The sequence below is a fragment of the Theobroma cacao genome, chromosome 2 (assembly GCF_000208745.1).
Source record: "Theobroma cacao cultivar B97-61/B2 chromosome 2, Criollo_cocoa_genome_V2, whole genome shotgun sequence".
NCBI lineage: Eukaryota > Viridiplantae > Streptophyta > Magnoliopsida > Malvales > Malvaceae > Theobroma > Theobroma cacao.
The window spans coordinates 20,479,009-20,505,598 of NC_030851.1; the positions used below are offsets into that span (position 1 = coordinate 20,479,009).

The window sequence follows — 26,590 nt, forward strand, 5'->3', positions numbered from 1 at the left end:
AAAAAAGAAAACTATTAATTACGGATTTCTATACGGATTGCGAGGGTTCAAACTAAATAATAAAGCGAGTAAGCGTAGAAAATTGCCAGCTCATTGGCGTGGGACCTCCAACACCTCTGCAATTCCCCTTCCAAGTCGTCCTCCAAATTTCATTCCTTCGACAAGAAGAAAACTCCCTCCCCAAGTCTAAATTTCTTTTCCTTTCTTACAGTCAATCCCAATCCCACGCCTAATAAATCCCTCACTTCTTCTTTCACCTCCAAGTTGATCACCAACACCACCGTCGTTATGGCCGCCGCATCCTCCTCCCCGTCGGCGGCAGCCACCAACATCATGCTAGCAATCTACGAGAAAAAAACCAACTCAATCGACCTGTATCGTCCACTCCGCCAATACATCTCCTTCACATACTCCGAACGCGAAGCCGTTAACCTCGAAGATGACCTTTCCACTGTCAAAACCCTCCGCTCTGATATCGAAAGGATGCCCGACCCCTCCCCGACAACCCGACGCGACCTCCTCATCTCATACTTCAAATCCCTTTGCCTAATCGAAACCCGCTTCCCAATCTCCCCCGACAAAGACCACATCAACACAATCCAATTCACTTGGTTTGACGCTTTTAAACAGAAGCAAAAAGCGGTTCAACAAAACATCCATTTAGAAAAAGCCGCCGTCTTGTTTAACCTTGGGGCGGTTTATAGTCAGATTGGCTTGTCTTACGATAGGGCTACGGTGGATGGGAGGAGACAGGCGTCTCATGCCTTTATCGCATCGGCGGGGACGTTTGGGTTCCTCAGAGATAATTCGTCGACGAAGGCGTCGATGGGAAACAGTACGACGGTGGATTTGTCGGTGGAGTGTGCTGGGATGTTGGAGAGGTTGATGTTGGCTCAAGCTCAAGAGTGTGTTTTTGAAAATACTATTGCTAAAGGAAGTACACCTGGAGTTTGTGCCAAGATTTCTAGGCAGGTTGGTTGATTTCTTTTTGTTTTGTTTGGGATTAGTTGAATTGGGCGATGAGAAATGGAATCTGTGTTTTGTGGGATGAATGAGTAGTAGATTATTGTTTTTTGGGGGAATTATCAGATTATGGGGTTAAATTGGGATTAGTTGAATTTGGCGATGAGAAATGGAATCTGTCTTTTGTGGGATGGATGAGTAGTGGATTATTGTTTTTACGGGGAATTATCAGATTATGAGGTTAAATTGAAATGATCAGGGAATTATAGGAGAAGGGGTATTTTGGTTTTGATTTAATAAATACTACGTGGTTGTTGCCTTTTCTACTTGTTTTGTTCTTTAAGTAACAAAAAGAAAAACTCAAAAATTTAGTTTGAATACAAAAATAAACCCTATTTTTGAAGAATGAAAAATAAAAAAATTAATTTTTATAGAATGTAATGCGTGATTTATGTTTTCAAGGAATAGTTACCTTATTATTCAATGCTATGTGGAAACTTGAATTTTTGTTATTTAGGTTTGATATGAGTTTACTTGCAGGTTGGATTATACTACGAGGAAGCATTAGGAGCATTGAATGCAGCACCTTTGAAGGACCATTTTGACAAAGCATGGATTGCCCATGTGCAGCTTAAGGCGGCTCTTTTCTATGCTGAAGCTTGCTATAGGTACAGTTTGGAGCTACATGAGAAAGAAGAGATTGCAGAAGAAATTGCACGTTTGAGGAGTGGAGTTAGTGCTTTAGTTGAGGCAAAGAAATCATCAAAAGGGGTTGCTGCACAGCTTCTAGATGCAATTAGCAAGTTAGAAGCTAATCTTAATCGCAACCTGGAGAGGGCTGTGAAGGAAAATGATAGGGTTTATCTTATGAGAGTTCCTTCCCCCAGTTCCTTACCACTGCTCCCTGCATTTTCTATGGTTAAGTCGATGCAAATGAATGAAGTATTGGATGCAAGCAAAGAGAAAATGTTTGCAAGCCTTGTTCCTGACAGCAGTGCAAAGGCTCTTTCTAGGTATACTGAAATGGTTGATGATGTCATCAGGACACAGGCTGAGAAATTGCAGCAAGGAAGTGAACTAGCCCGAGTAAGGCTCAAGGAAATGGACCTTCCAGATTCTATTCTTGCTTTGGAAGGGAATTTTAATCTTCCAGAAGATCTTAAAAATGAGGTAGAAATAGTGCAAGCTAGTGGGGGTGCAGCTGGTCTGGAGGCTGAGTTACAACAACTTAGGGATTTGAGGAGGGTGAATCAGGAATTGCTCATTCAGACGGAGGAGCTTTTGCAGAAAGAAGCAGCAGAGGATGCCCAGTTTAGAAGTCAGTTTGGAACGCGATGGACTAGGCCGCAATCCAGCACCCTGACAAAGACTTTGCAGGAAAGGTTAAGCAAATTTGCAGCTAACTTAAAACAAGCTGCTGAAAGTGATGCACGAATTGAGCGTTCAGTGAGAGAGCATTCTACATTCATGTCAATCCTTGACCGCCGTCCGGTATGTCAAATGGTTATTAGTTGTGTCTGTGACTGTTATTAATTGGCTGGTATAGCTTTTTGCATCTTGTTCTGCTTTTCTTTTTTCTCTTGTCATGTACTTAATATGTTTGCATGAGTCTGTGTGTGGGTACCTTATCATTTTAATAACATACTTGAAGTGCTAAATTCAATTTTTCTTTTTAGTGGGTTTCAGTTATTCATCTCTTGCTTGTGCGAGTAATACATATGCTATATCTTATGTTCATTCGGCTGTTATCAGATTGAAGCTGCCCTTCCAAGTCTGTCAAGGCCAATAATGTCTTTGGATGCAAATGAAGATGCTATAGTGGGGGCCTTGAAGCAGAGCTTGGTAATTCCCTTTTCTAATGTAAAATTTGTTGAATATTTACTCTAAGCTTCAGTTTCTCAAGTACCCAACTCCCCAAGGGCTAAAACAACAAAGAAAAAGATAGAAGAAATGTTAGAAGGGGAGAAGTTTTATTTTATATGATGTTTCTTTTGCACTCTTATGATAGTATTCAAGCCATTCATTTAATTCATTTTCATTTGGTTTCCTGTTTTGCAAGTCAAAGAGATTCTTAGTTTTAAGATTGTTAAATTTCTCATGATATCATCTTTGCAGAGGCAATTAGAGACTCTTGGTGCTCAGAGGGCTGGCCTTGAAGATATGCTTAAAGAGATGAAAAGAAAGGTGTAGTTAACTGTTTGTGCAACTTATCTTCTGCATGCTTGTCTTTTTTATTTTTTATTCTTTGTTCTCTAGAAGTGCAATGTGCATAAACTCTAGAATTTGTAGTTTTTTTTTTCTGTTGTATTGATACTTTTGGCACTATATTGTGATGATCTAGTATTACATCTGTTCCTCCTTGGAGAATACGTGCTACTCAGTAGTTTCTCCCACTCCAAAGAATTTCTGTGCACCAACTAATACTATAAATTGCACTAGCAAAAAAAAAATATATATTAGTATAAATTAGGTTAATTAATTGCGTGTCTTGTATTAATAACTTTGTGTATGATACATCATTTTAGAATATTTATATGTTAGTGTGGTTCACCCAAATCTGCAAGTCAGCCTTGTAGAGGAAGTTGGCATTTTGTTTCATTGCCATCTTTATTCTGATAAATTTGAGGAGGATCATGAGGCATGAACACAAAAGCCATAGTTTAGGGCATGTTAGCTTATTTGGAAAAAATGTCTAAAATCAGAATTTACCTTATCAGTTCACCATGATATCGGAGACATATGTGAACAACTATATGCATAATCATTCATATTTAGCTGTGCGATAGATGACCTCCATTATCTAGGTGAATGTTATACAATATTAAATGTTGTTTTAGTGATGATTTAGAAAAGGATGTGAGGGGAGAGAGAAGAGGATTTTGGTTGATAAGAATCTTCTGTCGCAGCTGAATGATTTCTAGTTGGTACTTCAAATAATGAAAAAAATTGAAAAAGTGTAATTGCTGTTGCTGCATCTCAATGAGTCTTGTTAATCGGTGCTAAAGAGACCTTTTCAATGTGAAGATTATCATTGATGGCGTCAAGTCTATGGAATTGGTCCATAATTAAATATGTAGTGCAAGGTTATTTCTGCATGGTGTCTCATTTTGCAAAATATATCAGTATGCATATAGGTATGCTTATTGTAACATCCCACTGGTTCTTGTTGGTGGCTACCTTTGCATTTGGCATGTTTATAGAGTAAATCTTTAGAGTAAATCTTTATTTGTGGACAAAAAGGGCAAACCTTTTTTGTCCCTACACTTCAAAGTGCCAATTTTTTTTCTTGGAACTTTCAGTATGTATCTGAAAAATGCTTTTGTCAGTGTAACCGTTCTTAAACTTGCCAGATGGCTGACACATGTCTGCCTAGTTTTATTAATTACTGGCTGAAAAGAAAGAAAGTAAAAGACAAAAGAAAAACTCACATTTTTTTCCCTTAAAGGTTTTTCCTTTTTCTTTTCTGTTCCAAATCTCCTTCTCAACGTCTACCTCTATCTCCACTTCTAGCACCCCCCCCCCCTCAAACACACACTTTCTTTCTCCCTTGCCTCTCCCATTTAATTTTTCTTCTCCTGCTGTGCCCCCTGCTATTTCTCTCTCCCTCGCCTGGTGATCTGGTGCCTTCTGCTTCCTTTATTCTCCTTTTTCTTTTTTCCTTCTCTTCTTTCTTTTTCTTTGTTCTCTCTCGCCTCTGTTTTTACCGGAGCTCTCTCTCTCTCTCTCTCTCTCTAAACCTGATTATAAGCTTTGTTGTTCCTTGCTTCCTTGTTTCCATCCCACTTTCCAATAAACAACTTAAAAACATCACCCTCATTTATTGCTGTTTCCTTTGTGCTGCACTAGTGTCTAAAGATTTTCTTTCCTTTTTTATTTTTTATTTTTTGTATCGCTTTGAGAACAGATAAGAAGAAGAAGAAGTATAATCCAATAAGAACTAAAAAAATGTCCAAACCAGATGAGATTCATGCACTGCTTCTTGTGCAAGCAAGAAAGCTCTTTCTCAAGGATAACAAATTCATGCTCACGTGATAAACTCTTGATATCTGATTGAATCTGCGTTTTTGGGAACTAAGCTTGTGTTTATGTTTGGCACATGTGGGTCACTTGACTGCGAAGTGTTTTAATGGAATGTATCTAGGAATGATTATAATTTTGAATATGGTTATCAGTGCATATGATTTAAATTTGGAATATTTGTACTTATAAGGAAATGAGGTCTTTAGAGTTCTAGTTGTGTGCTTAAAACTCTATTTGGTGGTTGAAATCCATGGTCGGCTTTCAAGTGTGGGTATGATACATGATGATTGGTATGATATAAAAGTGTTTGTTGCCAATTCAATAGTATCCATGTATGCAGAGAGTGCAATGATCACTCTGGTGCAAGGAGATTAGTCAACAGAATGATCTCTAGGCTGCCAGGTTTGCTGGAGAATGAGAGATGTGGAATCATTTGAGAGAGATTTGAAATAGAACAGAAAAAGGAAAAAAATTTTACAGAAAAGCTTCTTCCCACCCTTTCCAGGTTCCTTTTTTTTCCTTTATAGTATAAAGTATAAAATATCAAGCTAATGAAGTACTACACACCAGCTAACGTGTCTTGTCAGGCTGGGTTAGCTGTTCCGGTAACAGAACAATTTTTGGATACAAATTGGAAACTTGAGGATAAAAATGTTATGTTTTCGGTTGTGAGGATGAAAATGGTGTTTGGCTTGAACTTAAGGGATGGCAGGAGCAATTTACCTAGAAAACTAATTCAATTTTGATTTTCCTACTATTGTTCTTTCCTGATTGTATATGTGGAAAATGAATTTACTATAGTATTGCTGTATTTTTCTTTTAGAAATGACCGTCAGATTTGTCTTCATAGATGATTTCCTTGTTTCAAGCTTTCTGTTAATTATTGTTCAGGCTTCATAGTATGGATAGAAGTTAAATTAAATGATTATTAAATGTTGGCTAAAAAACTAAAAAATCCCTGTACTTTCTCAAAATCCCTAGATAAGCCTCTTTAATTAAGCCCTTAAAGTACTATTTTTGTTTAATTAAACCCTTGTTTTACATGAAAACTTCTAAAATCCATTATTTTTGCCATGTCTATGCAACCGTTATCACTGCAACATCAACATCTAGGTGGCTTGTTTTAGAAATCCTTTGTTAATCTAACTACTGTTGTCATAGGTGATAGATTGGCATTTACCATAAACTTGACTCCTCTTATGACAATGGCTGCAGGATGACATACTACCCAAGTTGATGACATCCACTGGCTCCTATGAGGATCTTTTCAGGAAAGAGATAGCCAAGTATAATCACATATGTGAGGAAATCACCCAAAACATTGAGGCACAAGAACAATTGTTGATGCAAATTCAGGTCTAATAATCTTTTCTCTTTATTTTTCCATGTTCATTTGTATTTTTTCAACACTTGCATCTAATAGTTTCAAACAGCAGAGCTGTACTTGTCAAAAAAGAAAAGAAAAGCAGAGCTGTTTATTTATTACACTGAATAATATATGTTCAATAATTGATAAAAAAAAATCTGGGAATAGTTTGTTATCAAGTGACTATCATGTATGCTTCTTTTTCCGTTTCATTGTTTTGAACTCTTAAGGTAATGGGGCATATTGTTTACAAGACACTGCATCTTGGTTTCACTAGTGGTAAAAAGAGTTGGGGCCTTCCTTCTGATAGCTTAAGGTGGCTGTGCTATTTATTCCATGTGGATGGTTGCATATACAAACTCGTTATTCACCATCAGCAAACCTGAATGATAAACTAATCTAATGAGCTTTCATGCCTTAAGAATAGTTATTGTAAAAATAAAAAAAGGAAAAAGAGGAAAAAAGAAAAACTTTAATTAACATGAGTGCATTTATTGGGTATAATTCTAAATATGGTACCTTTTGTGGGTCTTCCTCAAACTTTTGTTTCGGGTCTCTGCCCACGTGCATCTTGCCTTGCTACATCTAGTTCAATCTTGGACTATAAAACATTGAGGAAATTACTTTTACAATGGTGGCCTAGTATCTTGGTGTTGTTTGGTGCTCTTTGAATGCCAGATCATCAGAATAACACCAGAAGTTTCTGTACCATAGTGCTTTAGACCATAAAAAGTTATCTATCTTTTATGTTTTCTTCTACTGTTTTTCTTTAAATAATTTTAAATGATAGCTTCTCTTTCTCTTGCTCTCTTCTTCTCTTTCTCCTAATTTTTGATAATTATATTTTGAATTAGGGTAGACTTGGGTGGATCAACCTTGGTCTTCTCATGAAGTTAATATGTATGATATGCTAGTCGCTTGCAGCTTCTAATGCTGTAATTTGGGTTTTAATTATTAGATTGTGATCTTTGCTGATTATTTGGAAATGCTACCTGAATGACTTTCTGTTTATATTTTTCATTCTCTTTCTGCAGGCTCAAAATCAAGAGTTCTCTGCTGTCTTTAATCTTGAAGATTATAAAGGTACATTTTGTTCGCTTTTATTGCACCTATTAATAAATAGTATGGGAATGCCATAAGCATGCATTGATCTTGGGAATGATGTGTCTAGACCAACGGTGAAGAATTTCTATCTGTATCATATAGTTTGTTTAAGCATATAATTAGAAATTAGAGTACAGTTTGATAACCAGCAGTTATGTAAAATTCAATCTGTAATTCTGGTCAATTTCATATTTTTGTGCAATGATTTTTAGGGTTACTTTAGTCAAAGTTTCAACATTTGAACAGTTTGTATTCATTTTTCTAACAAGATCTTTTCTGTTTCTTTGGTTTAACTTTTTAAATCAATATTTGTTTCAGCATCACGAGACAAGTGTTACAAGCAAATTCAGGCCGCTGTAGCAAAATGTAAAGAAATCAAGGAGAATATCAATGAGGGGCTGAAATTTTATGTTACCCTTCAGGTAAGAAATTGCACATTCATTGCTTTAGGCAGTATTTTAGAGCCATTATTGTTCAATGAAACTTGGCCTATTTATAAATCATCTGTGCATAACTCTTAAATTGCTTTCCTATTATACAGGATGCAATCAATAATATCAAGCAGCAGTGCAGTGATTTTGTTATGACTCGAAACATCCAGTGTCGAGAAATGATGGAAGATGTTCAAAGACAAATGGCAGGTTTCAGCTTCCAGGATCGCAAGAACACAGGTCCATACCCGCCAGTTGGACAGCCCCATCAAACTCCGAGATCCAGTTCACAGCAGCAAACAGAGCCTCAGAGTATTTCCCATCCTTCTTCCCAAACTCCTTACTATAGACCTCCTGAGCAGCCAATGCCTGGGTATGGTCATCCTCCTCCCCCTTACAGTGCCCCGCAGCAACCATCTCCATACCACATTCCCCCATCAGCAGCTCCTTATCCTCCCCCACAGGCCCAACAACAGGCACCAGTCAGCCATGAGTATGGCCAACCTGCCTATCCAGGGTGGCGTGGGCCATATTACAATGCCCCTGCACAGCAACCTGGATCTCTTCCTCGACCTCCTTATACCATTCCAAATCCATATCATCCCCACCAAAGTGGTTACTATAAGCAATGATTTTCTAGTCCACCCTTTTTCGCTCTGAACACATAATTATTTACTGTCTTTCTATGTTTATCCTTCTCCTAATCTGCTGCGCAATGGATTGGGTTCAACTAGATTTAACTTTTTGCTATATAGCATATTAATTTTGACTGTCTGATGTATGTTGGTTCCCCTAATAATTTGTGTGTGAAGGCCTGGTTTTCTTTTAAGAGTTTTTTATGTATATTCGATCATTTTTGTATGTAGAGATTAGTGTGACAACGCCAGTTATGTCTATGACAAGATTTTTGGGCATTTGCCTAACATTGTGTTCCTGCTGTATTGAAGCTGCCTTTAGAAAATGATTAGCATTCTCATGCTAGTAGCATTTTGCATGCGAAGGACAGTGTTAGGGTGTCATGGCACGTGAGTTCCAAGTCATTTGAGAAAGTTTGGCATGTGACATAGGGCATGGGCTTGTGCAAGATTTTTGTTTTGATAATTGAGTTTTGTAATTCACGTGGGATCTTGGGCTTTTGTCCTTCGGCTGGTCGCCAAAGCCTCGTAGATCCGGAGTAACTGAGGTCCTGCTCTGCCTGAACCTAATTGTAAAAGTTCAATATTGGCCGCAATCTGTAGCATCTCTTTCTCACCCCTCCTCTTTTGGTTGTAATTCACCACAGCATTAGTAGGATAAGCCACCAAACAGAAGAAAATTAAAACGGTAAATATCTGTGTACCCATATAGTACTTGCTGCTATGCTATGGGGTATAAGCTTTAGTTAGATAAAAACTTCTGTCAACAGCCCACTGCTCTAGTGTTCATGGCTGAGCTGTCTCTAAGGAAAATTGGTTTGAGGAGGAACTGAGCAATTGACTTTTGATTATCCAGTGTCAGATGAGTGGGAGATACAAAATTTATCCCCATTTTCTTGCAACTACCATCACAAAATCAAGAACCATATTATCCTCACTGATGGATGTTATAAAATTAATAAAACACAACAAAAATATCAAAAGTAATTTTTTGGTGAGAATTGGTCAAATTAGGCATTTAGTTCTTATTGTTTGTCAAAGTGATGTATTTAATCTTGGTAATTCTGTATACTACAAGACACGAATTTAAACAACTTTGGATTTAGGCTGATCATGTTCTGTGTATTAATCATTTCAAACCTGCTTAACCTGTTGAAGATCTGTGTAAGGCATCATTAGTTAATCAATTTGTTATCCATTTATATAGTTGTGTTCACATGTTATGTAGACATTTTTAGTGTCAATACTCATTTATGATCCATATAAAATATTAATATTTTTATGATAATTAAGATTTATTAATATTAATATATTTGATAAATATCTTGAAATTTATGCCTTTCAAAAATAATAATATGATATTTATAATTTTTTGTAGTAAATTTGAATAATAAAATTATATTTTAATTGTACATATTTTAATTTAATTGTTTTAATAACGTTAACCGTATCAATCACATTTTAAACATATCAATCAAGTTGATCATGTAACCATGTTATGAATCATATAAATTTTAATCATATTAATCATACCATGTCGTATATATAAAATTTAGAGGAAATTGTGAAAAATGGACCTCCTAATAAGATGATTTTAGAAATAATCACCCATATAAAGTTATCTGTTTCTTGCAAAAAAAAAAGCATGAGTAGACCAAAATGCCCTTAAAAACATCGTTTCAAATTAGGGTCCCGATATCTCCCTCCGGCCAGAGAGAAAATAGAAATAAATAAATGCTCAGCTGTTTGAGCTCAGTCATCTTTCTCTCTCAACTCTCTGAATTGTCTCAACTCTGTCAACTCTCTGTTGAGCACCATGGTCATCGGGCTGTGGTCTATCTCTCGGCATCTGGCCATATTGTTGTAGATTAACAGACCCTATAGCAGATATGACATCAAGGTATGTTATTGGGTTTATTGTTGCAACACTTAAATTTATGAAACATTTGGTATAAATTAGAACATAGATTAGAAACATTGCCCAGATTTGTTACACGCCATGCATCTATAACATGTGTTAGTGTTATTTTAGCGTGTCACGACATTGGTTATTTTAGGGCAGTTCGTGTAACGAGTCAATAATTACACTGATTGACGTGTCACACGCCATGGGTAATTTAGCCCAGTTCGTGTAAGGACACAGTAATTATAGTAATTGGCATGCCAACGTTGGTATGTTACAACATTTTACGTTATATACATGGCGTGTTACAACATTTTACGTTATATGCATGGCGTGTTACAACATGACTGACAAATTCTAGAATACGGCATGTCATGTAATGTGTTAAATGATTGACAAATTATTGTTGTTTTCAAAATTTCAGTGGGGTTCCAATTGTGCGACTTGTGATAAGACACGGTGGTCAGTGGGTGGATGGTATTTATAAAGGTGGTGAGTCACGAATGCAGGTGGTTATGAGTGATTTGTCATTTGTGGGATTGATGAAGCTGGTTGAAGATGTTGTTAGGGTAAACTCAGAAATTGACGAGATTGAGTTACATGCATTGATCAGTACACCTAGAGAGCTATCACAGCCAATTATCAAGGACGATGAGGATGTTGCATTAATTCTGCTAGAACAGATGAATGTTCAGACTGTGTATGTCAGCATTAAGGGACACCAAACAAATGTTATGTCACATGAAGAAGCTGAACAACATGGTAACCAGCTCAATCAAAATGAGATATACAATTCTTCACATATACCACAACATTCGGTCCGTAACCCACAACAATGGCAATTGACGTACGCACAAGACTTTGTGCAGCTTAGTAAACACACGACATTCATAGAATAGTTCGCTGCACAATTCTGATTAGGATGTGCATCGAACCAATTAGTTACTTGTGTCCAACAAATGCAACGATCGGGTGAAACTGTATAGGGTGTAATGAAATTTTCAAATGAAAATGCGACACTTGAGGACAACACTGCGACGTTGGAGGGTGACACTATGACGCTCGAGGATAATATTACATCTGATGAGGGAAATGAGGATTTGTTCCTTGCCGGTGAAGATAGATTTGATGACAATTCGGATGATGGGCCTGATGAATGGCATGATGAGAGTTTAGACAAGGATTGGCTTTATGATAGTGACATTCCAATTTGCAATAATGTTGAAGGCGAAATGGAACCTGTTGGAGGTGTTGATGTAGGAGATGTTCAATGTGATGACCCCATATACAATAACCCTATCGCTGATTAGAACAGGATTCATTCCCCTGGTACATTACTCCATGACAGTTATCAGAAAAGGGGAAATTGAGGGATATCTGGTACGTGGGGTAATTCCAGGTGCAGAAAGGTTCTCTTTCCAAACAATTACAACTGAGGAGTTGATATATGCCGATGATCGCTTATACAAAGGAAGAATATTTTCCTCGAAGGCCAAGTTGAAACGAGCTTTGAATATGCTAGCTTTAAAAGAGCAGTTTGGGATAAGAGTAAAAAGGTCATGTAAAGCTCGTTATGAAGTTGGTTGCAAGGATAAGGCATGCAAGTTCAGTGTGCGTGCAACGAAGTTACCTGAAGGAGGAGATTATTGGCAAGTTCGGATGTTCCACAAAGTACACACGTGTACTGTCGATGGTTTGCAAGGGCGATTTGCAACCGCGAGTGCGAAGATAATTGGTAAACTTATGTCACACAAGTTTCAGGCTAATGGAGTAGCATTGAGACCTAAGGACATAATTGCTGAGATAGGGGTTCAGTGGGGATTGGAATGCCTGTATGGTAAGGCCTGCCAAGTGAAGGAGTATGCGGAGAGGCTTATTTTCGGTCCCTTAGAGTCATTTCAACTCCACCCTCGTATTTTTATATGTTGGAACAAGAAAATCCCAGCACAGTCACTGCAGTAGCTACTGATGAGGCAAAAAGATTCAAATATTGTTTCTGGGCATACGGGGCTTGTATTTAGGGGTTTAGGGATGTAATGCGTCTTACGATTGCAATTGATGCGACACATTTGAAAGGCAGGTTCAAGGGTGTTCTGTTTGTCGCTGTATGCAAAGATGCGAACGAGTGTGTATATCCAGTTATGTTTGGCATTGGCCATGTTAAGGACGAAGACTCGTGGACGTGGTTTCTTAGCAAGCTGCGTGATACGGTTGGTTGTCTTGAAAACACTATGTTCATTTATGATAAGCATCTCGGCATTAAGAAAGCAATCTAAAATACATACCCAAAAGTGCACCACGGTTTATGCTGGTGCCATTTGAAGAAAAACTTTAAAAACAAGTTCAAACGTGACGACGTTTCTATGATTTTTACCCTTGCTCGAGATTGCTATAAGGTTTTCGATTTCAACAGACATATGAACTAGCTCAAGCAGATTCACGCAGGAGCCCACGCTGACCTTATGAGAATAGGCCTTGAGAGATGGGCACATGCCTGTTCATCGGCAAGGCGATACCAAATGATGACATCCAACATTGCGAAATGTGTTAACTCATGCTTGAAGCATGCAAGACAAATGCCAATCATTGTTTTGATCGAGTTCATCAGAGACATGTTCCAGCGTTGGTTCCATGACCGGTACGAGGAGGTCGTCAAGGTGACCACGCCCCTCAGCCCTTGGGTTGCCATGCAGTTGAGCAAACGATTCAATGATGCACATCGTTTTATGGTTAAACTTATCAATCAAGTGAAGTTCGAAGTTAAAGACGGGAAAATGGACGAACTTGTAAACCTGTCCACGAAGACGTGTTCATGTTGTGAGTTCCAAACAGATTTACTGCCATGCAGCCATGCCATTGTAGCAATAAGGTCAAAATATCTTTATTTCTTATTTGAACTGTAATTGACATAGTATTTACATTGTGCTTGAACATTGAGATCATTGTATTTTTTAGTAAATGCAAACGTGAAGCCATTGAATTTTGTGCTGACTACTACAAGACAACCGTTTTGGTGGAGGGTTATGCGAGGTCAATTCGCCCGGTAGGGCATCTTACTGAGTGGGACATCCCCCCCTCATGTGAAACAAATTGTTGTGTTGCCAGCACCTTAGCGAGGTCAAACGAGAAGACCTAAGAGGAGAAGGATTCCATTGGTCGGTGAAGGCAGTCGAGCACAGAGATGTTCGCAATGCAAGAGGTACGGGCATAACAGATAGAATTGCCCATCCCCATTTGCAGTTCCATCCACAAATCCACCACCATCTCCAAGTCAATGGACGCCTCCATGAGTGCGCTGACTGAAAACATGTTCAGGTTGCAGATAAATCGATCACACACGCAACAACTGTCCAATACGAAGGATAATGTCTGAAAACGTAGGGTGTCTTGTGGATGAAAATGGCTTGTCGGCCTAACTAAATGTGTAACCCATGTGCAATACCTGTGTCACAGTTTGCTCTTGTAGTATCTTACATTCATTCATATTTGGATTTTGTATTTATTAGTTTCCTCTTGTAGATGAGTCTTTATTTTTTTTATTAATTTTGTAGATATATTATTTGATTATTAATTTCATTTTGTCCGTAGTTCTGAACACTGAGTAGACTTGCGAAGTCCCTATACTGTTACCCCCTTTCTCACATTTTATTACGACTTGTATTAAACAATTAATGATTTAATTTAATTTCTTTCTATTTCATTTGATTTAACCTTTTATGTTCTTACAATCAAATCTCTTACAATCTATAAAATTAATTCATCTAACTTTAGTAGCTTTCTAAATCCTAATATTCAATTTGTTTTTGTAATTTTTTAATTACAACGTTTATTTTATCTTATTAATACCAAGGAGTTTACTTCAAAGGATGCAAGTATAAAAAGAGGAAATTATGGACTAATTAAAAATATATGATATGAAATTTAAGATTAAAACACATGACTTGACCAAACAAATTTAAAAAATTTATGATCATCCAATCAAATTTTATCTATGAATCATCATAATTATTTTTTATTAAATTAAAACATTTTGAAAATAAAATGTTTTATATAAAGAAGAAAATCCCTCAAAATTATATTATGCTAAGCTAATAAAAGAAATGCCACGTGGTGTGGGGGTTAAGATTACGTTGTAATTGGTACATGTCAATCACATCTTGTGGTGACACACTAAGTGGAAGCAGATAGTTGGCGTGACATGCTAAGTGCATGCAGATTTTGGTGGTGACACGTTGACTTCTTGCAGTATTGTGGAGTGACACGACACACCCCATATTGTGGTGACACATTGAGTGGAAGCAGATAGTTGGCGTGACACGTTGAGTGCATGTAGATTTCGGTGGTGACACATTGACTTCTTGCAATATTGTGGGGTGACACGGCACGCCCTATCTTGTGGTGACACGCTGACTTCTTGCAATATTATGGGGTGACACGGCACACCCCATCTTGTGGTGACACGCTGAGTGGAACCAGATACTTGGCGTGACACGCTGAGTGCATGCAGATTTCGATAGTGACACGCTGACTTCTTGCAGTATTGTGGGGTGACATGGCACGCCCCATCTTATGGTGACACGTTGAGTGGAATCAGATACTTGGCGTGACACGTTGAGTGCATGCAAATTTCAGTGGTGACACGTTAACTTCTTGCAGTATTGTGGGGTGACACGGCACTCCCCATCTTGTGGTGACATGCTGAGTGAAACCAGATACTTGGCGTGACACACTAAGTGCATGCAGATTTTGGTGGTGACACGCTGACTTCTTTCAATATTGTGGGGTGACACGGCACGCCCCATCTTGTGCTGACACACTGAGTGAAACTAGATACTTGGAGTGACATGTTGACTTCTTCTAGTTTTCAAGGGTGACACGCCATGCCCCAATAGGGTGACACGCCACGTGGTTGCAGTATTAATTTTAAGGCACTGTGTTTGAATTGAGAAAGAAAAAGTCATGTATAAAATGTACGAATATTAAAATTAATAAAATTAATTATATATACAAAAAAATGTACAGATAAGGGACGATATGTTTAGGGTTCTCTCTCACAACTGTTGAAAAAAATTTTTAGAGCGTATTGGCGATGCATATTTGTAATCATATTTTGCTTAACTTTGATCGGTTACGATTGCAAAATATCGTCAATGTACCCTATCATGAACATGCTGCAGCTAACACTATCATTCTGCTGATGTACTTTAGCTTTTGGCAAATGAATTTCCAATGGCATTGATGTCAAATCCCTTGTCTTCTGCTATGTTTTGTTGAAATAACCGGCTTGGTGGCAGATGATTGGCAAAATTGTCGTAAGGGGTGTCATCTGAGCTGCTCGCACTCCGTTATCCTTAGCATCTGAAGTTTTTGTGGAGTCCACCACCTTGATCGTCCACCTCACCAAGTCGATCTTCGCTACCACCCAATGTCCACCCACATTGCAAGGCACGAGGATGAAATCGACATCTTTCCATTTTTTACCGTATGTAAGCTTCTCACCCTCTACGTACGCCTGTAACTCATTTGGAATTTTCATAGTCGATCGAGCCTCTTTTGTTGGAAATGAGGTGTGTAGCATATGGATGGTGTCTTGTGAAGCATGTATACATTAGCTTACACTTAATGCAATCAAAAACTTAGTATTTTCAGAATTTAAAAATTTTCAAATAAACTTACGAAGAATATCGTGTCAACCACGCATGCACGAGTAGTGTATAGCTTTGACTTCGGCCTTGTAATCCACTTACAAGTACGCTGAGGCATGCGTCTATATGCTCACTACTTATTTCTTCTTTGAGATCCTCTAATGTTGTGAAAAAGTCAGCCCCTTGATCCCTTAAGATCTTGACGTTACGCTTGCATATGTAATAGAATGAGTTAGAAAAGCCTTGGTGGATTAATGTTTCATTAAAAAACAATATTTGCAATGTTATTTATGCGCTTACCTCACACACTTGTCTTTCTTGAAAGCTTCATACGCTTCGACCATTGTGCTCTTAACATCCCGACGGCTCATTGAGGGGTCGACGTACGGGCTTGCCTTGTATTTGCTCGCCATTTTTACCCATGCCCGATCCGTTGGGTTTAAAATTTGTGCTGCACGATGATGGACATTAGATGACTCTTGTGACAACAACCGTGAGCTGCTGGCTTCAGGAGTGCTCTGAGGAAGATGGTCCCTTCCTGTTGCTGCCTCGACTAATGCATCGGCTTGAGGAAGATGCTTTCCTTCAACCATGACTGAGTGAAAGTCCCCCTCCTCTCCCGTAAATGCATCGATAACCGAATCAGCCTTAGGGATAGGGTCTTCTTCATAATCATGTGATTGAAGGGTCACATCCCTTACCATAGCATTATCCGGATCGACCTTAGGAACAGGGTCTCCGGTAGCACCACTACGTCATCGTGAATTTACAGACCAAGTTCATCATGTTGCCCATCATCAGCATCATCATGGTCCTCACCAGCACCGTGAACAACATCATCAGATCGGCCTCAGGAACAAGGACTCCGTCAGAACCAACTACGTCATCATGAATGTGCAGACCAGGATCATCATGCTACCCATCATCAACATCATTGTGGTCTTCACCAACACCATGATATGAAGGACCGACCTACAGAATGAGACAAACGGGAAAAATTCATTAGCTCATATAATACCACAAACCACAAACCGAGAACAAACAATAAAACTACACCTACTAAATGTAAACGACCAATATATGAGCGAATATAGAATAACGTACCTGTGATTTCAATCCTTTTAGAATTCAAGCAACGACATGGTCCTCAAACGTCTGCATCGCTAGAATCAACGACTGAATTAAAGCTTTCATCTTTAACATGTCTTTTTTATACCGGTGCATGATCCGTCGCAGCCGACGCTTCGTGACTACTTTGTCATTGACTCTTGTCGAATGGGTCAACTGCAATAACATATATTACTGTGTTATTCAATAATCATATATGGAATTGTTAAACATTACCCGTTACAACTTTAATATCCTTACCGGCGGTTTATTACCACTTTACGATTGAGTAGGACAGATCTGTGGTTGAGGAGTTATCATCGCCTCCCTCAACTATCATAAATAAATTACAGTGTTACTCGATAAACATATGTGAAAATATTGAACACAAATCGTTAGAACCGATCTTACCGACGGGGGGTTAGCACTGTGCTTCTGAGGAAAACCTCTCAGTGGTTGAGGAGCTATTGTCGCATGGTCCAATTGCAAACACAGATATGTTATTCGATAATCACATATGGAATTGTTGAACACAAACCATTATAACCGTCCTTACAGGCTCGTCGTTAGCACTGTGAGTCTGAGGAGTACCTCTCGGTGGTTGTGGAGCTGTCATCGCATGGTCCAACTGCAAACACATATATGTTATTCGATAATCACATATGGAATTGTTGAACACAAACTGTTAGAACCGTCCTTACCGGCTCTTCACTACCATTGCCATGGTCATCACCTTCCTCCATCAACTCGGGGATCAACAGCTCATCGACGACAACAGTAGCGGTGCACCTCCGCTTCATGGCACCAGTGGCTCTTTTGTGCTCAAGTTTCTCTTCTTTTCTCTCACACCTAATCCCCAGCCTGCCCAATCCTCCATGTGCCCTATTGGCAAGTATTAATAGCCCTCAGATAATGGGACATCAATGTCCACAAAACAATCCCAGCTGGCCTTATCCAGGGTAGGCTCCAAGGTCTCCACTGCCCATAATTGCAAAATAGGAATTCTGATTAAATTTTAGGAAAAATTATTATACAAATTCACAACAGAAATTAGTAGCTGTTTATTCACCTGTTGAGATGACTCCAACATATCAACTGCCTTGTAGAAGTCTTTTGGCTTTTGGTTGCATTGCCATCTGCACATGCATGGGTAGACGTTTTCCTTTGAAGTAGAGGGGGCAACTATCTTTTGCGAGGCCAAAATTGCCTCCATTGCCCAGAACTGCAAGTCAAATGTAACCATTATCAAACTGTAAATGATAAAAGATTGTAACCATAAATTATTATGTCAAAAGGAAAATGAAAAATGTTACGTGACTGTACCTTATCACCCACGTAAATTCGTAAATGTTGTACCATAAATGATCCTTCTGCACGTTCGAGGAAGGCACTTCAAACCCCTTCAAAAGGTAGTCCAAGGTCAGCCTCCAAACATAGTGAACCCATGGGAAGACATTCCAAGTGTCGATGTCCTTCACGAACGATAAGAGCCAAAGTGTCACTCGTCTACGGTAGTCTTGACCAAATAAAATATTATTCACAATCAAGATGAGTGCCATCTTGGTCGCGTCTCTCTGTCGCTGAAAGTTACCTCTGCGAAACGTATCAAGCAACGCCTACAACTTAACTCTCTGCTGCCCGTCCCAGTATCGTGCATGAATTTCGTCCACAACAACCTCGTACGGTTGTGTGAACACATCGGGCATTCGATCAAACTTGAGTCCGATGATAAGGCAGAACTCTACCTTTGATATGTGTGCCTTGCTTTTGCTAATGGCAAACCATAGCTCATGCTCCATTGAATCTGTCACATTGATTCGACAGATCATGATGTTATGCAGGAGACCAGTGAAGAAGTAGCCTTACGAATATATGTTCAGTAGCATTCCGAAGCACGTACGCTTCACTGCATCATACTCCCCTTTCTCTTGGAGAGTCTTGTTGATGTAATGCAGTTGCGACCACTTACAGTGGGTGTTAATACTGACATTGAACGCCCACTTCTCCCTCAGCACAATAAGCAATCTGTCAAGATCCTCATATTGTCTAGACTGCATCTGCAAAACATGGAACACATCCACGAGTGAGTTAACCCATAATGTGTTAACACACCATACATATAACTGAAAATATGGTAACACAACATGCATATAACGGAAAATGTGGTAACACACCATGCATATAACGTAAAATGTGGTAACACGCCATTCACATAACGTAAACTCTGGGAACACGCCATGCATATAACGTAAACTCTAGTAACACGCCATGAATATAACGTAAATTGTGGTAACACGCCATGCATATAACGTAAAATGTGGTAACATGCCATGCATATAACATAAACTGTGGTAACACGCCATGCATATAACGTAAACTGTAGTAACATGCCATGCATATAACATAAACTGTGGTAACTCGCCATGCATATAACGTAAAATGTGGTAACACGCCATGCATATAACATAAAATGTTGTAACACGCCATGCATAACAAGTCAAATATTGTAACACACCAACGCTGACATGCCAATCACTATAATTTCTGTGTCTTTACACGAACTGGCCTAAAATACTGGTGGTGTGTGATACGTCAATTAGTGTAATTACTGACCTGTTACACGAACTATCTTAAAATAACCAATGTCGTGACACACTAAAAACCCCAAAAAGCAGTTTACCCACTACAAGCCATATCTATTGTATTTCAAAACTTTTGTACGACCTTAAAATCGGGAAGAAAATAGTTTAAACATAACAATTGAAAAAACATGAACATATCACACAAACCCAGCAAAAAATCAACGAACAGAAGAAAGTTTTAAAAGTTTTATTTTTAGACTGATTGACCTCTTCACTGATAACCGACATGGCTGTTGTGGTGTCGTCAAGCTTACAAATAAAAAAAGTCGAGCACTCTGCTATATTTTGGAATGAGGAATGAGGAAAAACACAGACGTTTGCGATTTTTGGAAAATATTTAATTTAAATGAAATGGCCTCATAATTTCCTTTATAAATATTCATTTATTGAATTCATTCAGTTAAAGTCCAATTGGTTTCTTTGTTATTTGCTTGCTTTTTTTTTCCTTTTTCAAACCATGTCATGTCGCCCATCAATTGCCATGCCGTGTCACACACTCTAAACCCTACCGTGTCATGGATCTCCATAGAGTCTGACAAACTCTAAACGTTGACGTGTCACAAATTCTAAATGTTGGCATGTCACAGATTGCCTCCATGGCATGTCACGAACTCTGAACGCAAGCGTGTCACAGATTACCTCCATGGCCTGTCATGAACTTTGAACGCTGGCGTGTCTCATATTCCCTCCATGGCCTGTCACAAACTCTGAACATTAGAGTGTCACGAATTTCCCCTATGGCATGTGACGAACTTTAAACGCTGGTGTGTCACCAACTCTGAACGTTGACGTGTCACGAACTTTGAATTGAGTACTAGAAGACAGATTAACAGTCAGAACTACCACCAAGCTATTTTCAACGGTCAAAAACTGCCTAACACCTATCAAAGGTGATTTTTCAAGTATTTAAGAGGCTCCTAACAGCTAGAAAATGCAATTAAGGCTTCCAAGTCAAAATAGAGCTCAAAAATTGCAAAAACCTCCAACATACTTTCTGCACTTTACTCCTATCCTTGTAAAAGATTCAAGCACTTCACTTTGTACCACTTAAATCAAGTCAGTGATCATAGGTACACTTTTATTTCTCTTCTCCTTGTATACTTAGAGTGTGCGAGACACTCTAAGGGAATTTATTCAAGCTTGGATTGTTTGATTGGGTGTATAGGTTCTAACTTAGCCTAGAAAAGTTAGTTTGGGTTTTGGTTGATCCCGAGAAAAACCATTGTATAAGGTTGTGGTTGAGCTTGCTAAAAGCCATTGTACAACTTGGTGGGAGCTTGGGAATTCCACCATTTTTAGTGAGTTGATTTCAAAAATCCTTAGTTGAACAATCAAGGTAGTGGATGTAGATTTTTGACCGAATCACTCTAAATTCTGGTGTATTGTCTACTCTATTTTTGTTTTTATTTTCATTCCTTCTTAAAATCATTCCCTCATCTTGCATAGAACCCGTGTTTATTGATCTTAAACTTGTCCTCAACTTAGAGCCAATTTTAGTAAGGGCCAAAATGTGCTAGGCACTCCCCTCTAGCACATTAACTTGGGACCAACAAGTGGTATCAGTGCCTAAACCCTATTCTTAAGGTCTAACACCCTTTGGGAAGATCTTAAAGGCTCTTCAAAAATTAGTAGTTGCTGAGGGACAATCCACAAACAGATCACCTCTATTTGATGGCTCAAATTACCCATATTGAAGTACTAGGATGTCAATATACATTAAGGCAATAGATTATGAGATGTGGGATGTCATCACTAATGGTCCCTTTATTCCTTCAACCTTAAATGTAGTAACCATCGAGATGATTCCTAAGCCAAGGTCTGAATGGACTGAAGCTGAAACCAAAAGAGTCTAAACAAATTTTAAGGCAATCAATACACTACATTGTGCTTTAGCTCCCACTGAATTCAACAAAGTGTCAAGTTGTACCACAGCTAAACAAGTGTGGGATAAACTTAGGATTATTCATGAAGGGACTTCACAAGTCAAGAAGTCCAAGATAGCTCTCTTAACCCACAATTATGAGATGTTTAAGATGAAACCTAGTGAAGATATCACTAGCATACTAGATAGGTTCACAAACATCACAAATAAACTCAGTCAACTAGGCAAACCAATTCCCGAACATAAAATTGTCAAAAGACTTCTTAGAAGCCTGCCTAAAAATTGGAAGCCAAAGGTGACTGCCATTTGTGAAGCCAAGGACCTAAATGTCATAACCCTTGATGAAATTTGTGGGTCTCTTCTCACTCACGAGCTGGAACTCAAGGAAGAGGAAGAAGAAGACAAGAGAAAAGCTAAAGAAAAGAAGAAAAGCATTACCTTAAAAGCAAGCATCCTTGAAGAAGAATTGGACAGTCTATCTTATGATGATGATGAGGAACTAGCTATGGTTGCAAGAAGGTTCAAAAAGCTTATGGGCCAAAGAAACCAGAGATTGGCTAAGAGAGGGTATAGAAGAGATCAAGACTCTTCATGGAGAACCAAAATAAAATCGAGTCCAATAATAAGGAAGAGCTTATATACTTTGAAAGCAAGAAGCCAGAACACTTTAGGTCAGAATGCCCTTTATTGAAGGAAGAAACGCCAAGGAAAAACAAAAAATCGAAGAAGGCAATGGTGGCTGGGACTTAGTCAGATAGTGATACTTTAAATTCTGATGATGATGAAGAAAAAGCTGAAGAAAGAGCAAATTTATGTTTGATGGCAAAGGATTATGAATCCGAGGTATCTTCAACCCTTTATGATATGTCTATTGATGAACTTCAAGAGAAGTATGAATGTCTTTATGATGAATTTGAAAAACTTGCTTCAAAATACAAAACTTTAAAGAAAAATGCTACATCTCTTAAAACAGATTTAGAAAATATTAGATATGACTTCAAATCTATTTTTGAACAAAGAAACATTCTTCAAACAGATCTAGAACATTCAGAAACTGATTTTGAGACTCAAAATTGGAATTAAAAAATAAAACTAAAGCTTGACAAAAAGCAATTGAAGAAAATGATGCTCTTAAGAATATGAGAAATGAAACTTCAAAAAGAAATACATACTTCAAGAAAAATTCTGATAAGGTATCATCTAGATGTTATATTTGTGATAGAATTGGTAATTTATCCTATGATTATTATAAAAAAGGAAGCATGCAAAAAACAAGAAATATTTGGGTTCCAAAAGGATCCTATGTTGCAATTAACCTTAAAGGACCCATCAAGGTATGGGTACCTATTAAGAAAAACTGAAAAATTTGTTTTATAAGTTGAGTCAACCCAAAAAGACACATGCATAAGAGCTCAACCAAAGAAGAAGGAACCATGGTATATGGACAGTGGCTGCTCAAGGCACATGACTAGAAATGAAATGTTGTTTGCTCAGTTGGACAAGAAAAAGGGAGGTATTGTTTCTTTTGGTGATGATTCAAAAAGTAGAATTTATGGTATTAGAACCATTGGTAAGAACTCTCAAGCTCGAATTAGTCATGTGTTGCTGGTTAAAGGTTTGAAACATAATTTGTTAGGTATCAACCAATTGTGTGATAAAGGATTTAAGGTATGCGTTGACTCAAATAAATGTGAAGTGATAGACATAGGCACTAACAAAGTTTCATTTATAGGAAAAAGAATTAAAAATATGTATGTTATATTTCTTGAAGATCTTGAGGTGAATTGTGGAACATGTCTTATGGCAAATGTTGAAAATGATGGCCGGTTATGGCATAGGAGACTTAGACATGTGAGCATGCATACCATCTCAAAATTGATAAGAAAAAATCTGGTTAGAGGATTCTTAGAACTTAAATTTGAATATGATCAAATTTGTGATGCATGTCAACTAGGTAAACAAATTAGAACATCTTTCAAAACCAAGAAGGTTGTCTCCACCTCTGGACCTATTGAACTGCTGCACATTGATTTATTTGGACCTATTAGCACAACTATCCTAGGAGGTAAATCATATGGCTTTGTGATAGTTGATGACCACTCAAGGTATTCTTGGGTCTATTTTCTAGCTCATAAGAATGATGCTCTACTTGCACTTGTAAATCATTGTAGAAAGATTGAAAATGAAAAAGAACTTGTCATAGTTAGCATTAGGAGTGATCATGGAGATGAGTTTGAAAACTTTTGTACTGAAAAGGGGTTATATCATAATTTTTTTGCACCTAGAACACCCCATCAAAATGGAGTTGTAGAAAGGAAAAACTGAACCTTGAAAGAAATGGCTCGAACTATGCTTTGTGAAAACAATTTACCAAAGTACTTTTGGGCAGAAGCTGTAAACACAGCAGCTTACATCCTTAATAGAGTGTCAATAAGAGCCATGATATCAAAGACCCCATATGAGCTATACAAAGGTAGAAAACCATATATCTCTCACCTCAAAAGCTTTGGCTGCAAATGCTTTATGTTGAACAATGAAAAACATCCTCTAGGAAAGTTTGATGATAAAAGTGATGAGTCTATATTTCTAGGATATGCATTGAACTCAAAAGCTTATAGAGTCTTTAACAAAAGAACTTTAACCATTGAGGAGTCTATCCATGTAGTTTTTGACGAATCCAATGCCTTGCAAAAGAAAATTCCTGCTGATGAAGTGTTAGGAATTTTGAGAATATGGTGCCCTAGAAAGCAAGTATATTCTCATGTTTACATTCATTGAATTTATTTGTCATGAAAGTACATTTTGATAATAAGATGAAGAGTTTGTTTTAGTAAGCATTCATTATCTAGTTATTAAGGAACCAAGATTCTATTAAGATATTAAAATACATTTGTATGAAGAGTCATACATAGGAGACATGTATTTTAATTGAATCTAAAAATTATTCACAACCATATAATAAAGCTGGTCACTTTATTATGTTAAGGCTGTAGTGTCCAGATTACTTCCAACGAAACGAATGTGATTCATTTCAAGGGAATGGTGAGTCTTAAATCATCGAAATGGTTGACTTCGAGTAATGACACTATAACATGAACTGGAATCATGTGGGAATCAAATTTAAGTTTTACCGTTACCTAAATCTTGATCTCACACTTATGCATTTGCTTATAGTAGAACCGAAATCCTGATGGATAGTGGACTCGTGTTTAATCTCCTTATAATCTTTGATTTACCATGAGCATGATCATCATAAAGCGTTGATCTAGACTCCGTATTTTGGGATTATAATTGAGATGAACATTTGGGAACATATATTCAAATAATGGAGTTCATAGCATTAGCATCACTTCTAGTGATTCCAAGAAGATTAGTGATTAATCTAAGCCCAGTGGATTGATGAATTAGCTACTCATCACATCTGGATATTCAAAAGATTAGATCTAGAGTATTGAATCACTAATTGGATGAAATTTAAGACTAAGGGACAAAATTGACATAAAAGATAAAATGGTAATTTCACCTTTTGTCATTGGATGGTTATGAGGGTTCACAATATAAGGCTTGCAATTGGACAACTAATAATTAATATCAAATATTGAATTATTTCTTGTAATAATAGTTAATCCAAGAGTGCAACCATAGATCTATGGTGGAGTGATTTCATGGTTAATAAGCTTGAATTATTTTTAATGAGATTAAGAATAATTCTAAGTTTATTGGAGCTTGGAATATCTATGTCCAAATAGATTCCCCACTTAGCTTCGTAGAATTCAACTTGTTGAAGTTAGAATGCATGTTTCAATTTGTTTAATTAAATTATATACAAAATTGGCAGCTTTGACATATTGGTCTTAATTTAGACAAGAAAACATGCTTGGTCTTAATTTAGACAAGAAAATATGTTTGCCTTAATTTAAGACAAGAAAAATATTTTTTGTCTTAATTTAGTCAAGAAAACATATTTGTCTCAATTTAGACAAGATACAATATTTTTTGTCTTAATTACAGACAAGAGTTGTCTTAAATTAAGATAATTTAAGGAGGATTTTTACAAAATGAATCTAGACATCCATGTTGATAAAAAAAAAGACTTCATGTTTGACTATTACTCTTTTATTTATTATTAATTCTTTTTAAATAAAGATGGATAATAATAAAATAAGAGTTATTATTCAATAAGGAATTTTATTTTATCAAGAACTCTAAATGATAATTAAAGAATTAAATTATTTATTCTTTAATTTTTATTTTGATAATTATGGAGCATGTTTGATGCTTCCATTACTCTGAATGGATGGTCAAGATTGATTTAAAGGTATTTCATTTTGTTTAAACTTTTGAAGCGAGAGTTTTAATAAAAAGAGAAGAGATTGGAAGAAAATATTATAACGTACTTTTTCTTAAAAAAGTTTCAGCCATCTCTTTTCTTCTCCTCCTCCAAGCTTTTCCAAAGAAAAGAGAATAAACTTAGTTGTCATCTTGTAGCCTTGCATTCACCTTGTCCACTCAAGGTTCAAGTTGAAGTATTCTTGAAGAATAAGTGGTAAACTTATTTAGTCGAGAAATCATTCATTGGTGTGGTGTTGTCAGAAAATAAGAATCTCAAAATAAAGGTATGGTTTTCTTACTTAATAAATTCTTATTTTAATTTTTTTTGGATGTGATTATATTATTTGCAATAATAATAATAATGTGTGTTTCCGCTTGTGTAATTGGATTGCTTGCTTCCATTGTTAAAGAAAATTTTGAAATCCATGCTTTACACAATCACATTAATCCACTAAGATCCTACTCCAACATGAAGATGATACGGATGACATTGAAAGACAAATGGAAGAAATGAGCTTAGTTGACAAGAAAAACAATGAAGAAAATTCCCTAGGAAGAGA

The 26,590-nt window shown here is 37.3% G+C and overlaps 1 protein-coding gene across 1 annotated transcript; it reads left to right on the plus strand.

Moving 5' to 3' along the window:
* LOC18609103 (ALG-2 interacting protein X) lies at window positions 289-8,818 on the plus strand. Its single transcript, XM_007044083.2, has 8 exons — window positions 289-972; window positions 1,504-2,454; window positions 2,716-2,805; window positions 3,079-3,147; window positions 6,199-6,339; window positions 7,384-7,432; window positions 7,772-7,875; window positions 7,995-8,818. Exons 1-8 carry the CDS (start codon window positions 289-291, stop codon window positions 8,514-8,516), a joined length of 2,610 nt encoding a protein of 869 aa, XP_007044145.2. The 3' UTR covers window positions 8,517-8,818.